General features: G+C 45.0%; 2 protein-coding genes and 1 non-coding gene across 3 annotated transcripts; 1 reads left to right on the plus strand and 2 right to left on the minus strand.

The window, feature by feature from the left end:
* Positions 1-102: 102 nt before the first annotated feature.
* Positions 103-7,705, minus strand: LOC107276760 (uncharacterized). Its single transcript, XM_066305142.1, has 4 exons — positions 7,277-7,705; positions 7,116-7,194; positions 4,792-6,536; positions 103-594 (listed from the first exon to the last, which is right to left on the minus strand). Exons 1-3 carry the CDS (start codon positions 7,507-7,509, stop codon positions 6,348-6,350), a joined length of 501 nt encoding a protein of 166 aa, XP_066161239.1. The 5' UTR covers positions 7,510-7,705; the 3' UTR covers positions 103-594; positions 4,792-6,347.
* A 2,880-nt stretch (positions 7,706-10,585) lies between these two features.
* On the plus strand, positions 10,586-10,657 carry TRNAP-AGG (transfer RNA proline (anticodon AGG)). Its single transcript has one exon. It is a non-coding gene; the product is annotated as a tRNA-Pro (tRNA).
* A 366-nt stretch (positions 10,658-11,023) lies between these two features.
* LOC9268461 (suppressor protein SRP40) lies at positions 11,024-12,635 on the minus strand. Its single transcript, XM_015761126.3, has one exon. It carries the CDS (start codon positions 12,571-12,573, stop codon positions 11,206-11,208), a length of 1,368 nt encoding a protein of 455 aa, XP_015616612.1. The 5' UTR covers positions 12,574-12,635; the 3' UTR covers positions 11,024-11,205.
* Between the last annotated feature and the right edge of the window lie 5,623 nt (positions 12,636-18,258).

Here is an 18,258-nt window from a genome sequence, read left to right on the forward strand (position 1 = left end):
TGTTCCCTATTGTTGTGTTGCTGGCTGCTATTCTTGTCATCAGTTCCTGTGATGTTAGAACCCTTATCAACAGAACAGCCTCTCGCAACAAGAACACAGAAATGTGGAACTCGAACTAGATTGATAGATTATCTCACGCTCAACCGAGCGGAGCCGCCGCCGCCATCGCCACCTTGCCGAGTTCCAAGCCAACCTTCCTTCTAGCTGTTGCCAGCTTACATATAGTTCTTAGTTACTTCTCTCTCTCTCTCTCTCTCTCTCTCTCTCTCTCTCTCTCTCTCGTTACATGAATTTGGGCCGATAACCCACAAAGCTTAGACGGCCCACTCGGACCCCTTATACTTCATGTTCACTCGACGATTACGCTTTTCCTTGACGAAGACGCCATCTTGACGACCGCCTCCGTCCTGTTCCCCATCCACCGTGTTGCCGTCATCTCCCGCGTACTGTACCTCTTCAGGGTTGCTCCTGCTGGTCCTAACATCCTCCCTTCCTTGAGAGCCGGCTTGCCCCCAAGCCGGTGCGAATGGAAAATGAGCTAGCGAGCCTTCAGATCTTCTTGGTCCTCCCAAGTCGCATCAGCAGCTGCAGTACCTGACCAGTGTGTGAGCAATTGAGTTACAACAGCGTTACCTTTTTTAGCCACTCGCTGATCCAAGAACTGCACAGGAATTTCCAAGGACCCCAAAGAAGATGGCAAGCTATGCTGTAGAGCAGGTTGGAAACCCTTGGCAGCCTTAAGTTGAGATACATGGACCACAGGATGGATTAAACAGGTATTGGGAAGAACCAGCTTGTATGCCACTTGACCCACTTTATGCTGAATCTCAAAAGGACCAAAATACTTGAAAGATAGCTTATGGTTGGCTCTTCTAGCCACTGATGTTTGAACATAAGGCTGAATCTTCAAGTAAACCCAGTCACCCGGCTGAAACTCCCGGAAGCTTCTATTTTTATCAGCATAAGCCTTCATCTGTTGCTGAGCACGATGCAGATGCTGCTGTATAAGCTGATGCATAAATTTTCTGTCCCTCAGCCATTCCTGTAAATCAGGTACTGCACAATCTTCCATGGTAATACCAAAATGAGCTGGTTGATGGCCATAAATGACTTCAAAGGGGGTTTGTTTCACAGCTGAGTGATAAGCATTGTTGTACCAAAATTCTGCCAAATGCAACCATGCTGCCCACTTAGTAGGAGTGGCATGAACAAAACATCTCAAGAACAGCTCCACACACTGATTAACTCGTTCAGTCTGCCCATCAGATTGGGGGTGGTAGGCTGAACTCATGTGTAACTCAGTACCAGACTTAGTGAACAAATACTCCCAGAATTGGCTAGTAAAAATTTTGTCCCTATCAGATACAATCACTCTAGGCATACCATGCAACTTATAGATATTTTTCATGAAAGCAGTGGCTACTGTCTCAGCAGTGAATGGGTGTGTCAGGGGAACAAAATGTGCATATTTTGAAAATTTATCCACCACTACCAAAATGCAATTGTACCTTTCAGACTTTGGAAGACCCTCAAGGAAATCCATGGTAATCGTCTGCCATGCTCCTTCTGGTACCGGCAAGGGTTGAAGTAACCCTGGATATTTGACTCTTTCTGGTTTGGCTTGAATGCAAACCTGGCAATGTTGAAGCTGACATTTAACTTGCTTTTTCATTCCAGGCCAAGCAAACAATCTTTTAATTCTTCTATATGTGACAGGAAAACCCGAGTGCCCCCCAATGGGATTGTGATGAAGTTCAGCAATTAACTTGTTCTGTAGGTCTGTATTGTTGCCTATCCAAATCCTTCCTTTGTAACGAATGAGCCCATGCGACAATGTATAGTGTTCCTTGGCAATAGAATTGATGGCTAATTCAGCTAGCAACTGGCTTGTGTGAGGGTCCTGCTCATATCCTTTTGTTACTTCCTGTAACCAAGTAGGGGTACTTACTGAGATGGCTGATAACTGTCCCCCTTCCCCAACTTCCCTACGAGATAGAGCATCAGCCACAGCATTGCTGCTACCCTTCCTGTAACCGATTTTATACTGTAAGCCCAGTAGCTTAGTAAAAGCCCTCTGCTGCCAGGGAGTGTGCAATCTTTGATCATCTAAATGGACCAGGCTATGATAGTCAGTTAGAATCAGAAACTCTTGGTGCTGCAAGTAAGACCTCCAATGGTCGACTGCTAACAAAATAGCCATGCACTCCTTCTCATATGTCGACAGTCCCTTGGACCTTGGCCCCAGGGCCTTGCTGAGATATGCTATTGGGTGTCCTTCCTGTGACAACACTGCTCCAATACCAGCATCACTGGCGTTTGTCTCCACAGTGAACTGTTTGGAAAAATCTGGTAACCCAAGTACAGGAGCAGAGGTTAAAGCTTGCTTAAGTTGTTGGAAGGCAGCTTCAGCTTCAGATCCCCACCTAAAAGACACTCCCTTCCTTAACAACTGTGTTAAAGGTTTGCTGATGATACCAAAGTTTTTTACAAACTTTCTATAGTAGCCAGCCAATCCCAAAAATCCCCTCAATTTCTTAACTGATATAGGAGTCGGCCATGTAAGTACATCCTGAATTTTCTTTGGTTCAGTGGAGACCCCCTGTGCTCCAATGATATGGCCCAAGTAAGACACTTGAGGTTGGGCAAAAGAACACTTGCTCATTTTGACCTGCCAATGATCTTGTCTGAGAAGTTGCAAGACCTGTTTCAAGTGGGTCAAATGTGACTGTAGATCTGGGCTATACACCAATATATCATCAAAAAACACCAAAGCACATTTCCTTAAAACTGAAGCCAGAGTTTTGTTCATTACTCCCTGAAATGTAGCTGGAGCCCCAGTTAGTCCAAAGGACATAACTCTGTACTCATAGTGACTAGAATGTGTCTGAAAGGCAGTTTTGTGCTCCTCCCCTGGTACCATTCTGATTTGGTGGTAACCTGCCCTGAGGTCTAATTTTGAAAACCACTTGGCTCCAGACAATTCATCCAACAGTTCCTTTATTATTGGAACTGGGTACTTGCTCTTGATAGTTAAAGCATTCAAGTGTCTGTAATCAACACAGAGTCTCCAAGTCCCATATTTCTTCCTTACCAACAAGGCAGGTGAAGACCAAGTACTCTGGCTAGGTTGAATGACCCCTGATGACAACATTTCAGCAACTTGTCTTTCAATCTCATCCTTGAGCTCCGGATTGTATCTATAAGGCCTCAGGTTAACTGGTTGGGCTCCCTCTATTAAAGGAATTCTATGATCACAATATCTGGTAGGGGGCAGGCCCCTAGGTTCAGCAAAAACACCTGCAAATTCTTGTAAAATCTTTTGCACTGGAGCAGGTACATTCTGATGTTCCTCTGGTCTGCCTTCAGTCAATTGAATCATATACATGATGGAACCCAACTTTGCCATACCCATTAATTGCTCCCCAGTTATCTCAAAACATTGCTTAGGTTGAGAAGATATACCCAGCAATCTAATGAGTTGACTATTGTACTGAAACTCTAGCCACTTCTAACTCCAATCTATTTGCATTGGGCTGTGCTGCACAAGACAATCCATACCCAATATTATATCATAATTGCCCAAGGTTATAAGTGTGAAATCATTTCTGAAACTATGCCCCTGCATCCACCATGTGCAACCAGGAATTACTGGATTGCACACTATCTGTCCTCCATCAGCTATTTGTACCTTCAAAGGTTGTTTCAGTATCTCCACTCTAGATAGTTTTCTGCCAATTTGCTCATCTATGAAGGAATGAGTACTTCCGGAATCCACCAGCATTAGCAATTATGTACCCTGAATCCATCCCCTTAGTCGTATGGACTTGCTTGATTCAGTACCATTCAGGGCTTGTTGAGAAATAGCAAGCAGACTCACTTCTTCCTCAACAGGTGTTTCCACTTCAGGACTTGCTTCATTATCAATGTTCATAGCTTCCATAAGCTCTTGTACTACATGTAGTTGTACTGCATTAGCACACTTATGATCTCTCCCCCACCGTTCCCCACATATAAAACAAAGACCCTTAGACTTTCTATATGCCTTAAGTGATGCAACCTTGTCTTCCTTAGCTCTAGTGGCCTCTAGGGCCGCTGATGAGTTGACCTTCTGTGGAGAAGGAGAGAACAAAGTTGTCTGTGATGCAGACCTCGGTACTGACTTGATATAATTTCCCATCTGTTCTGACTTCTTGTAACTTCCAGCCTTCAGTCCTTCCAGAGCCTCTTCTTGCAGCATAGCTAAGGAACAAGCAGTATCAAGGTCTTGGGGCCTCTGAACCAAGATAACTGATCGAACCTCTTCCTTTAAGCCATCAATGAATTTTGTAACAAAATATTCAATGGGAGCAGAATTTTCATAAGCATTCAGTTGATGCATGATGCTATCAAACTTCTCAACATACTCTGCAACAGAAGTAGTCTGCTGAACCCTCAACCATTGCCTAATCAATGCTTGTTGTCGATCTCGAGTAAATCTGGCACACACCCTTTCACATAAGTCATACCACGTCACCCCTATCAGCTGATTCCTCACTGATTGTAACCAGAAGGCAGCGTTTCCCACAAAATTCAGAGTTGCAATCTTAACCCAATTGCTAGGCGGAATTCCATAAACATCAAAATAAACTTCACAATTAGCTCTCCACATCTGGGGGTTATCTCCATTGAACTGCGGGCACGTCATCGGTGACAAGCTGCTTCCCAAATTTGTCCTTGCACTACCCGACCCCGGTGAAGCAATTGGCTCAAAATTGAAATTATTCGCAGAATTCAAAGTGGGATCTCGCATACCTTGAATCTGGAACGACGATTGGGGCGTGAATTGCTCTTCCTTCACATCAGCTGGTTTCTTCTCCATTCTTCCCTGTTTCAGCAGAGTACCCTCCATGTTTTCGACCTTCGTACTCAAGGATCCGACCACCGAAGCGACTTCCTCCACACGCTTCTCCACTAGCGGCAACCTCGCCTCAACCACCTTCTTGAGCTCCGCTAGATCTGCACGAGTCCGCTCCTCTGCTTCCGCTCTCTTCCGCTCGTTCTCCTCCATCTTCTTCAACAAGAGATCCAACTTTGTTTCGTGCACCATGGTTGACCTTCCCCAAATTTCTCAGCGTGGTTTTCTGGCGTCCAGATCCCGCGACCGCTCCAAACTCGACCAACCCAATCGAGGCAAGTTGCCTTTTCGCGAGACACCACCCCAGGAGGTGAGTCTCAATCCCCGATCGGTGATTCTACGGTCGAATCAAGAGATTAAGGTCGCAAAGCTCTAATACCAGATTTTGTTAGAACCCTTATCAACAGAACAGCCTCTCGCAACAAGAACACAGAAATGTGGAACTCGAACTAGATTGATAGATTATCTCACGCTCAACCGAGCGGAGCCGCCGCCGCCATCGCCACCTTGCCGAGTTCCAAGCCAACCTTCCTTCTAGCTGTTGCCAGCTTACATATAGTTCTTAGTTACTTCTCTCTCTCTCTCTCTCTCTCTCTCTCTCTCTCTCTCGTTACATGAATTTGGGCCGATAACCCACAAAGCTTAGACGGCCCACTCGGACCCCTTATACTTCATGTTCACTCGACGATTACGCTTTTCCTTGACGAAGACGCCATCTTGACGACCGCCTCCGTCCTGTTCCCCATCCACCGTGTTGCCGTCATCTCCCGCATACTGTACCTCTTCAGGGTTGCTCCTGCTGGTCCTAACATGTGATGAACGTGGCGGTCTGAAACTCTGTAAGCCTGCAGGTCTCACTCTCTGTCTCTCCTCATTCCTGAGTCCTGACAGCCTATGGCCCATTTCCGCATTTAGTCCTAATTAATGAATTTACCAAGCCAGTTGACACCATCAGGAGGGGAAAATACTGATGACTCTGTCAACCCTGCAATCTAGTAGTATACATGTTTATTCAAATGAGCAAATCTGCAACTCCCTCATGGACTCTGAAATAAGAATCGAGTTTTGCATTCATTTCTTGTGCTCTTCAGTTATTCAGTTCAGTTCTATATAGTGTCAGGACTATCATCTGAACTGTTTTGGGTTCATGAACAATAACTCTTAAGTCCATCTAATATGTTCAGTTATTCTTCTTCCCCTGAATGACTAATGCAGCAAAGCAAAGCAATGCTGAAAACTATACAGGTACCATGAAACGCTACATCAGTAACAAATTCATGTTAATCATGTAGGCAACAGGTGCAACAAATTCACCCTTAACAAACAGATAAAAGAACCGCTAATAATTAATTCTTTGGTGATACAAATACAAGTACAGAGTTAAATACACACTGATCAATGAATACATCATCCATGTCATTTTTACTCACAGAAGTACGTAGGTGAAAATTGTTCATTTTTGACGGGAAACAACAGCGGCGCCGGCGACGAGGGTGGCGGCGCCGGCGACGACAATGGCGGCGGCGAGCAGGGCATGGCGATCACCGACTGTCATGGTTCGGGTTCGGGATGACGGTGTCCATTGCGGGACAATCGGCAAGTCCCTCTCGCTGTCCCATTCAATGGTGCAAGATGTCCAGTCCTGACCAGGCAACATGGAATTATCATTAATGTCTCAGAAATATTTATTTATTTGGAAATGATCATGTTGTAAATAAACCCTTAGATAGTTTTCCATGGATATATTGTTACACAGAGCATTTTATAGATAAAAGTCATTACTAAGAATTATTTGTTTGTACTATGCTACTAAGACAATAATTGTTTTAAAAATGATTACCAAAGGACATGTCAAACCAATGTATTGTATGAGGGAGATTTGCAATAATGACGCTGCAAACATTAATCTTTGCTATAATAACATTGGACCCACATTTCATAGACACATTCAAAACAGTGAAACCCCAATATTTGCAATCCCAATATTGCAATTTTCTTATTGTTATGAGGACCATCCTAATGCAGCGCAACCGGCACTAGGGCCAGTCCTAAACTATTGGGGGACTAGGGTGAGACAAAAATTAGCGGCCAAAATGCAGGCACTAAAATATTTCCTTGATCTTTGTTTTCATCTCGTCCAAGAGGCCCAATTGTTCATAACTAGCATACAGTGTACTATACTGAAATAATAGTAATATATACTTAGTATGTCTCTACATACCTGGCCTTCTTTTTCAAGACGACAAACTAACTCGACGATTGCTCGCATTCTCTTCACATATTCATCACAACCAGTATCACTGCATACAATTCATAACATTAGCTAAAAATCCAAGATTTTGTAAACATTCTGAGCCCCAACTATTCATTGTAATTACATACCTGTCATAGAGCCCAGGATGATTGAAACAAAAAGCTTGGTACATCTGCTTCAGTTCAGAGTAACCCTTATTGGTCTCGGAGAACGCCACGCCCGCCGCCGTCGTCGCCGGCAAGACCTGCACGCCGCAGCCACCGGGGGAGAAGGCCGAGCTTACACAAGCCATGGATGCTGGAGCTCGCCGGCCGATGTTCTTCAGCAGCCGCATCGCCATGGGGTGGGTGGGTCGAGCCATTTTGGAACGAAATTCAGGTATATGTGTACGACGAGCTTGTTGATTGTTGATCAGTTGATTAATCGTGGTTTTGATCAGCTGGTGTCCATATCGAGCTTATATAAGTTGTGAGGAAGAAGAAGACGACGACGACGATGACGCGGAGGAAGAACCGAAGAAGGAGATACAACGCGCATGGATACCGAGTGGAGATCTATGGAAGGAAGACGAGAGGGAAGGTCTTGGTAGCAGCAACCTAATTAGAGCAAGTTTAATAGTATAGCCCACTACTAGCTCCAAATCATCTATAGTCAATGTAATAGCCAATTCATACAATAGTTGCTTACTATACTATTAATATCTGGTCCCACATGTTATACACACATTACGTCTTAAAGTCTGTGTTGCAGCTGTCTACAGATCTGTAACCCGTTGCTCTTTTCTCTCTTCCTTTACCTCTTTAAAATATGTTTATAGCTGGCTTAATTATAGTCTGCTATTGTACGTGTTCTTAGAATTACTTAGTTAATGCAAAGGTTAATGGTGGTGGTAGGTTTTGATGACCGATCAGTCGTAGGGTCAATCTATGCAAGGTCTTAAATTAACTAAAGATGGATGGGTTAGCTAGTGCCAAGCACGTATGCACGGAAAAGAGAGCACTTTTTCTTCTTTTGAAGACTGAAAAGATTTTTAAAGAGAGCAAGTTATGAGCACACGATTACACATGACACGACAACAAATTGGAATGCAGAGGCATGACTAATTTCCGTCATAAAAATTACCAACAAAAATGGTAGCATACCGTACATCGACCGAGATGAACATTGAACAATATGCAACAAAAACCTGCAACTATGCAACAGAAACCTAGCTTAGTATATATATATGTATATTTGTTCAGGATTAGGATAGATGTTATATAGTTTATAAAAAAAAAAAGATATATAGATGCTATGTATGTTTATAAGAAAAAAAATCGAGAGTGCACGTTTTGTGATATTTCCACTCATTGCCTCTCATATTAGTATAACTAAAATGGAAATTTAGATAGTTATCAACTTACTATATCATAATGAGTACATATGTTCATGTATCATGGTGCATTAACTTTTGATGAGGCAGGTAAAACTACTTGTTTGTTAGATAGTATACATTCTCAAGTGCACCTTCTTTTCTTTTCAGCAATCGCTTGTACACTTTGTTTTTTATATTACCCATATGGTAGCCATATGTAGCGGGAGTATGTTGAATATGAGACAACGCGTTTATTTCCGCGTGCAACCATAACCATGTTTACCGAGTCATGCGAGCTATTGAGTTACGAGTAGGCTACAATGGCATAAAACAAAAGTTTCTACCGCGTAAACCAGGAACCATGCGAAGAAAGAGATCATGGATCGTAACCACTCGACGTGACGACTAGTGGAAGAAGAGTCGGAACAGATTGGTTCAATGTAGAACATGTCGGTGTAGCGGAAGTAGTTGACTGCAGCAACCTGATTGTCTCCTCCTCGCACGAGCATCTCCTCCTCATGTTCCCAAGCCGATCCGTGCCGCAACGCAGCAACGCCTCCACCGGTATCCAGGAAAGGAACGGCGTGCGTGGTCGTGCTAGCACCTGTGCGTGGCTAGGGTTAGGGTTTGGCTTGTGATCAGGAATGGTGGCTAGGGTTTCCCACGTGTGATGTCGCTTGCTTCGTGTGCTCCTAGAAGTCCAACTTGGATCCTCTTTCGAATTGAACCATTATTGGATCTCCATTTAATTATCTTGTTCCAACCAATTAAATGTGCAACCCCGTAGGTTCATACAAACTCGTTGCAACCTGAAAATGCATTTTCGGTCCACGTGTCAACAACGGCTCTTAGCAGAACGTATTGAACCACTGAGTATACCAAAGATCATATCGACTGAACCACTTTTAGTTTATTTGTGTATGTCTTTCTTTTTCATCTTTTTTTTTAAAAAAATATCAAAGTGATAGTCGATCAGGTTTCACATCGTGGAATGTTGAAGTAATTTGATCACATTGTCATGCCCTAGCTAATCGTGGCAATAGGTGAGTATGATATACTATGAAAAGCCAAGACAAAGATTCGTACTAAATCTGTTAGGTCCATTGGCATTAGAGTTTCTACTTTCATTTAAAATAGGACTACGTGAGCTGTAAATAAATAAATGCATTTGGGATTTGTGTACTCTCTTATAGGAGCACTACGGGTGTTCCAACAATATATAATTTCTGAAAGATAAAAGCATACAGTGATTAACAAATGACAGAACGGATTTCAGTCCAAATATTTTTGTAATTCAGACAACAGAGCGCACATCTTTTCCCACATGCACAATGGGACACAAGTCAAACAAGCTAGTGACATGCCAACAAACAACATCACTAGTGTAGTATCAGTATTCTACTCTTTGCCACTGCATAAGAGCTAGCCAGCCCATCTATAGTCGTCGCGATTCATGAAATCACCAGGGAATTGAACTTGCTCATCTTCTTCCTCATGGCTACCGAGATGTCGTGGCTGCACGCACCAAGAGCCTCGCTCTGGGGTGTCTGGTGAGTCTTCCCTCGCAAACTCTGAGCCAAGCTCAAAGATGAAGGGACGACACTGGAATAGGAGCAAGATGGTCGCTCGGAATCTCGCCGTCAAGTCGGCTTTGGACACCATCAAGTTCAGTAAGACGATGCAGCGCTGCCGCCTGCGCATCGGCGGTAGTAGCATCGCTTGATTGCTTATGGTCACAATTCTCGCACCAAATTCAGAATTTGAACGAAATGTTCAGTACCAGGTTCGTGTTAGCAGTGAGATGAGGTCATGTTGTCAGTAACTTGGGTTAGTTGAGTACTCTTCCATGATTGATGGCATTAGCATTTAGCCACTTAATTACCTCTTTGATTGTCTGAGATGCTGCAGCTTATTTGAAAATCCAGATTGGGGGATTTAGAACAAGAACACACTCTCCTCTTCTGATTATGAAATGAAGAATCAATTACAAGCAGAAACAGGAGACTATCTCCAAATGCTGATTACACCAAAATATATTGGACACATTTGAATTGGTATAATTTATTTAATAATTCATCATCAAGGGCATTTGGTCTAGTGGTATGATTCTCGCTTAGGGTGCGAGAGGTCCCGAGTTCAATTCTCGGAATGCCCCTATTTTTTTTTCTTTTTTTTCCACTCTCATTGCTACTAATCAAATAAAAGCTTTGCCAGCAAAATTCTGAATCTTCTTTTTTTGCGAAATTTCCTGTGCTGATAAAGCTTCCCCACTCTTACTTATCAAACGACTTTTTTATTATGTGAAATTTAATATGCTGATAAAAAGCTTCTCCATTCTTATTATTAATCAAACGAAAGTTTCCCTGCAAATTCTGGGTTTTTTTCCCCTGTTGAAAGAAACAAATTCTGAACAAAATTTGTGTGTGTGTGTGAAACTTTGTTTGCTGATTAATGTTGGCGCCTATAGGAAATTCCTCCCCATTGACAAGTTAACTAATCTGATTAACCAAGAATCCCAAGATTAAAAAAGGGGATGGATGTCATAATCACAATTCACAATTTCACAAGTCATAATAATCAATCATAATGGTACAGATACATAATGCAGTTTCAGCTTTTGAAACACTCGGTACATACTACATACACTTCAGTTGTTTGTTCAAGACGGTCAGAGGGAGAAAGACAGAGAGAAAATGAGATGAGTCACTCAATTATGGCGGAGGCAATGGCGATGGTGTTGCTGGAGAGCTCGGCGAGGATCTTGTCGAGGTCGCCCATGATCGGCTTGAGCCCCTCCCGCTCGCTGAAGCCGTCCTCGCAGGTGTCGACGTCGGTGCGCGCGGAGTCGAGCATGGTGTGCGCCGTGTCCTTGTCCCCCTTCTTGAGCGCCGCGTCCGCCGAGTCCAGGTTGGATTTCATGTCGTCGTACATCTGGAGGCAGTCGCCCATGGCGTCCTTGGACACCTCGTCCCCGGAGGCCGCCCCCATCCTGTTCGTCGCCACGCTGATCGCCTCCTGCACCTTGGCGCGCAGCGCGTTCATGGAGAGCCTGAGGACGCCGATGTCGTCCAGCTGCGCCGGCGGCTGCTGCGGCAGCTGCCCGATGGAGGACTCGCACAGGTCGGCGTGGTCCGTCTTGCCGCACAGCGCCTTCACCACTGGGTTCAGCGCCTGCATCACCGGCTGCGCGATCATGTCCGGGTCCGGGAGCGACATGGTGCCCGAGTGGTGCTCATTCTTCGGCGCCGATGTCGATGCCGATGCCGATGCCGAGCCGCCTTCCTCGTCTTCTTCCTTTGGTTTGGCCGCGGCTTGGCCCTCGGATTTTGATTTCTTCTCATCTTCTTCGTCGGAGGAGGAGGATTTGCTCTTGCTTTTGGATTTCTTCTTGGGCTTTTCATCATCTTCCTCATCGGAGCTCTTGCCCTTGGATTTCTTCTTCTTCTTCTTCTTGGCACCGTCGTTGTCTTCATCGGAGCTCTTCTTTTTCGATTTCTTCTTGTCATCTTCATCGTCGTCCGGGTTCTTGGGTTTCTTCTTGGATTTCTTCTTGTCATCTTCATCGTCGTCCGAGTTCTTCGATTTCTTCTTGGATTTCTTCTCGGCATCATCATCATCATCATCGGAGCTCTTGCTTTTGGATTTCTTCTTCTTCTTCTTCTTCTTTTTCTCCGACTCATCCTCGCCGTCGTCGGTGCCATCTTCCACGGGTTCTGCTATACTGTCCGCGGGTTCTGCTTGACTATCATCGACGGAGAGGGTAGTCAAGCCGCCACTGGATTTAGGTTTCTTGCTCTCATTCACGGCGGCGCCATCATCGGAGGAGTCCTTCTTGATCTCCGGTACGCTCTCACCGACGGACATGGTGGTTAACCCGCCGTTGGAGCCGGGTTTCTTCTCCGGTGAAGCGTGGGCCGCAGCCGCGCCCGCACCACTGGGTTCCCCCTCCTCGCCTTCGGGTTTGTTCTTCGCGATGCACTTCGCCGATGCGAGGGTGGTGGCGGCGATGGTGAGGAGGATGAGGAGGGCGGCGAGGGCGAGGTTCGCCCTCGTCGGGATCCTTGGAGACATGATTGGGGTAGGGTGGTGTCTGAAAATCTGCAAGGGAGGAAGCAAGTGAGGAGATGTATTTGAATAGGGAGGGAAAGGAGAGGGCTGACCTTATTTGGCGGGAAATGAGAGGTCAAGTTGTTCCCCAGACGTTTTCCCGGCAAAATAGGGAGCAAAGGTGACCAACACCCTTCTGTAAAAATCATGCGTTTGCCGTGAAGAAAGGATACAACAGAACAGACAGACAGACAGACAGATACACCCTCTTTGTATATCTTTGCTTTTGCCATTTGATTGTGCTATTGACATGTGGGCCCAGACTGCATGTGGCAACTGATTTATGAAAGGGGAAAAAGATTCACATTTTACTGGGAAGTTGGAATTTTACCACTCGAGCAAATGCATATTTGTTGCTCGTCACTCCTCAAAAATGAATCAGATAGTTATAAAGGATTCTGAAAAAGGATTCAACATTGATAACTAAGCAACTTAAGGTTTACAGACTAGAGAAACTTAAGGTCATCCTCTTGCTGCTCCAGGACAATTGTTGCCAGTGCTCGTCGGTATGCCGCTGATCTTGCATTCCTAACAAGGACACAGATGTCTTTGCGCTTCAGATTTTCATGTGTCCATTGCTGCCGCCTCAACACCGCGAGAAGCTTTGCTTCGCAGAAGGCAATTGCAACAGCATCTCGCCCACTACTGTAATATGTAAAACAGATTGCAGTTAAGGTTTATTACTCAGAATTGCGCTGGCATGTAGCGAGGGGGACTGGGGATAGGCAAGATTACCTTCCATGGACAAAACCCGTCGTGACGAAGCCTATCGGTGTCGAAACTAGATTTCGGCAATAATAAAAGGGGGTGGCTATCAAGCTAGGAAAGTGTATGGGTTTGGAGACAAAGGATTTATACAGGTTCAGGCCTTCTTATAAAAGAAGTAATACCCTACTCCTGTCCGGGGATGAATCCGCCGAGTGTATTATTGATTGTGTGATTCGGGAAAAACCAACATATGCCCCTATAGGCGCCCAGACCCCCCTTATATATGGGAAGGAGTCCGAGTTACAAAAGATAACCTATATCCCTTACGGAATATGAAAATATAGGTAAGATACAGTCGTAACCGACTAAGTTTCAGGGTGTTTCCATGATACACAAGTTAAGAAACAAACCCAAGATACAAATAAGATATTCTATCTACGTTAGGTATCCTGTACCCAGTTCGAATACCATCGCCGTGTAGATATGGGATACCCATAATCTCCACAGTAGCCCCCGAGTCCTTTGCAGTCGACCATCGTAGCCTTCTCAAAGATGATAATCCGAGTACTTCAAACTCTTCAAGCCAAAACCTGCCGAGTGGACTGTAAAGGGCGAAAAGAAGAAGAATATGGTGCATCGAATAGATGCACCTAATTAGGTGTAGCCCCCAACTATGTGATTAGTTAACAAACTAAACATATAGTTGAAAGACAAAATAACAACACAATTGTGCATTATATGACAAAAGCATATGCGGCGCCAAAATAGGCATGCTAACCGACTGCTTTTTAGCCACAATAAAAGAAATCCGAGTGGTTTACACTCTAAAAGGTTCACGAATGAACACACTTGACAGGCATCCGAATAAAAATTCTAAAGATTACCCATCAAGTATTATAAAGATTATGGTAATAAATAAGTCGAATAGCCTAGGCCATGACTATTTACCATGAAAACAGGCATATAACACGCCAAGGAAATGATTATAATAAAAACAAGTCATTCCTAGTTAACCCAAACAGCTTTTGTAGCCTAAAAAAGCTTGCAAAAACAGCATAACGCCTTTCTGTCGGGCACCTTTTTAATTTGCATTGCAATAATTCCAAAGAATTATATGACCGCATAAAAAGGGTTTGATCAGCATTGGGCAACACTGTTGTGCGCATAATATTGCCAAAGCAAAATATGCCTAAGTCCCTAAGGAACACAATGGGCCACGCTGTTAAAAGTATTGGGCTGAAGTACTGTTCAGGCCTAAGCCCATTAGCACCTCCGATACCCTTAACTGAAAAATCCTATATCCAAGCGACGCTTCGTCTTCCCCGCCGGAACTCTCGCCATTTTCCCCACTCCCTGCTACAGTGCGAAGCTGCGCCGGCGAACTAGGGTTCACAACTCCGGCCAAATCCACCTCCGAAAAGTGCATCAAAATCCTTCCCGTGATCCACCGCCTCAATTCCTCACCTCTCCCAAGCCATCCCTCGAATCAAATCAGCACATTTGAGAAAAATCGATGGCGGAAGAGAGAGAAAGCTTCGAAAGCCAATGGGTGCCGTCCGACGTGACGGAGGAGAACCTGAAGGAGATGGTGGCGCACGGCGTTCTCCCAGCCAAGGAGATCATCGGGTGGCGGCCAGCGTGCGGTGAGGTTTTCCCGACCCCTGATACACATGAGATCGTAGTCTTCTCGCATTTCTTCTACGGTGGCTTTGCTCTTCCGACCTCAAAATTTTTCCGCGGGATCTTGAATTTCTATGGAATCAGCTTGCATCACCTAAACCCGAATTCCATAGTGCATATCGCCAACTTCGTCCATGTTTGTGAAGCCTTTTTGGGGATCAAACCTCACTTCGCCCTATTCCGCCGGATCTTCTTCCTCAAACCCCAACCAAACAAGAACAAACCGTGTGTAGTCGGGGGGGCAGGATTCCAACTAAGGGGAACTCTGAGCCAAAAATATTTCTCGATGCCCTTCAAGACTTCGAACAAAGGATGGCATGCAAACTGGTTCTATGTTCAGAATCCCGAGCCTGCTCTTCCCGGGTACTCTTGTCTTCCTCCAGTGTGCCAAGATACTTGGAACTCTCTTCCAATCGGAGATGAAGCAGTACAAGCCTTGGAGTTGTTGGATCGTATGTTAAATCTTAAAGAACAAGGCTTACAGGGAGAGCAAATCACTCGGCACTTCATCAAATGCCGACTGGCGCCAATCAAGGAAAGATCCCGCACAGCATTCGAGTTCGACGGCAAACATGATCCCAACCGTGAAGAACCAGACTCCCTGGATTTCAAAATCATGAAGGAGAGGATGTATAAAATCTTCTCAAATGCAATTGTAGTCAGCTACTCTCACCAACTGCCAGTTGTGCCATATAATGCATTCAATCCGCCTCCACAGGTATGCATCGGAAACCCTCAAACCGTGATCAGAACATAATTTTATCTTCATGCTGAGTTGACTAACTATGGAAGCATCTTGTGCAGGAATATGCATTGATGAAGTCAGATCCACCAGTCTCTCAGCGCCGGTCTCCTCGCCAACACACCGCTCAGGGAGGTGGAGGGCCAACGATCAGACCAGATCCGCAACCTCAGACCTCCAAATTAGCTGGTCAAACAGGTCCTCGCAAGAGAAAGCTGGTACTTGATGATGATGAAGGCGACGATGATAATTCTGGGGATAAGGGCTCGCCTAATAAACCCCCAAAGCGTACCATGCCCAGGAAAAAACTGGCTGGCCGTGCAATGCCAAAGATCAGAACATCTTCCAGGTATTAGATCTCTCGATATGATTCCGCTTCGGCATGTTTTGCCCATGAAAATGATGCTGAATACTGAAAGAACACTTTGCAGGAAACCATCTGATATAGATCCATCTGGAAAAGACCCCGATCCTGCCATGACAGAGCAGAATATATCCAAGGACCCCGAGCCGACTGCTGAAAACCAGCCGACCGCTGAAAGTCAGCCGACTGGCGCCCATGCTTCGGGCGATAGAGCCAATCCGAGTGACCTGCCGCCGACTGGAAACCAGTCGGCAACAACTGAAACGGCAACAACTCAAGAGCCCCCGACTGGAAACCAGTCGGACGCAGGCCCTGATCAAGAGATCCCCGAAGTAGAAGCGCAGACGACGACTTCGCAAGGACCAGAAGCTGGTAACGACTCGATAGCTGGGTCGTCAGGTAAAGAACAAAGATCACCTCACGCTCAGCTAGGTACATCTTCAGGTTAGTTGTCTTCTCAAACAATGGCGATTTAAATAACCTCAGTGTATCCGTCTAATGTCTTGGAAACACATCAGGACCATCAGGTGATGACGGAGAAGAAATCCCTCGCATAAAGGCGACCGACGACTCTCGTCCTCCTATCTTGATCAAATGGTGGGATGAGAACTCACAAGCCGCCGGCATAGTCATAAACCGTCAAAAAGAAGATGAAGAAGTGTGCCAGCTGAAGAAAGCGCTCGGAGAAGCCACTCGTATTGTAAATGTAAGTCTTCCGAGTGACGGCCTTCGGTAACTTTGTTTTCTTTTTAGCAGAACTGAACCATGATCCATCATGCAGAGAATCCATCTTCGCAATGAGGCCAAGACTACAACTTTGGAAAAGCTGGTTCCTCATTTGGGAACTCTAGAAGCAGTTAGGGACCAGCTGCATGAGGCCAAGGAGTGCGCCAAAAAGACGGAGAAGGAGTTAAGGGACCGAATCGCTCAGCTCCAGGATTCAAACTATGAGCTGAGTGGTTCATCAAAAGGTAATCCCTAGATCCGTTTCATTGGTTTAAACTGGCATAACTGTATCCTCAACCATCTGAATTTCAAACAGCGCAAGCCGCCAGGATGGAACAGATGGCGAAGCAAATTGAAGCCCTGGAGAGAGACAAGACAGAACTGGTTGCGCAAAGGGACTCAGCCTTGAAGGAAGTCGAAGGTAACGCCAGCTGACAATCTGAGCTTCTCTCTTTATAATGCAATAAATCCTCATCATAAATGTGTTTTGTAGATCGCAAAATAAAATCGCAAGCCCAATTCGACGTCTTGGTTGGTAAGATCAAGAGGCTTGAAGGAGCAAGGGATAACGTCGCCAATGCCGCTGCACCAATTATCCAAGCCATGTTCCTCAATAATGGTGGTCCGAGTGCACTCGACGCAACCGAAATATTTGACAAGCTGAGTGTTGCTCCGGAAGTATATTTCAAGAATATCAAGAAAGCTGGAAGTATGGGAGCTGGCATGGCCTTGGCGATGACAAAATCCTTGTACCCGAGAATTGAAGTCGACACCATTGATGGGTTTGCAGACGGGACAAGTGAAGAAGCTGCCCTTGATCTTATCAGCAGTGCGCAAAATGCGGCTGACAAAATTGCGAGTGATGTTGTAGAACAATTTCGCAACAACGACCTCCAACCGAGTAATGAAGACTCTGATGATGAAAGGACTGATTCTGACTGAGTTTGAATGTAATACATGGAGGCTCAATTTGTACAATACTGGTGTATTTATGCTGTGCTTGATGATTCTTGCGAAGTTTTTGATTTCTTAAAAGTTTTTGCTAAGCTTTGTTGAGCCTAAAACCCAAAGAAGCTATTAAAAACTTTCAGTCCTCGCAAACTAAGTAGAAAAACCAAACAAGGCAATGATAAACCAAGCAAACTGAATTGATAAAAAATCACACTCCATTATTATGATGATAGCCCCCGACTGACAACTTCAAGGAGAAAACTTGATGTTTGACAGTCAAAATAGGGAAATACAATGGTAAAGTTAAGCGTAGAAACGACGAAGATGTTCAATGTTCCAAGAGTTGTCGACGAGAGTGCCGTCTTCGCGCTTGAGTCGATATGAACCTGGCCGGGTGACTTCAGAGATAATAAATGGCCCTTCCCATAGAGGAGATAACTTGTGCCGATCTCGTGTGGTTTGAATTTTCCGTAAAACC

The sequence above is a fragment of the Oryza sativa genome, chromosome 11, assembly GCF_034140825.1.
Source record: "Oryza sativa Japonica Group chromosome 11, ASM3414082v1".
Classification (NCBI taxonomy): domain Eukaryota; kingdom Viridiplantae; phylum Streptophyta; class Magnoliopsida; order Poales; family Poaceae; genus Oryza; species Oryza sativa.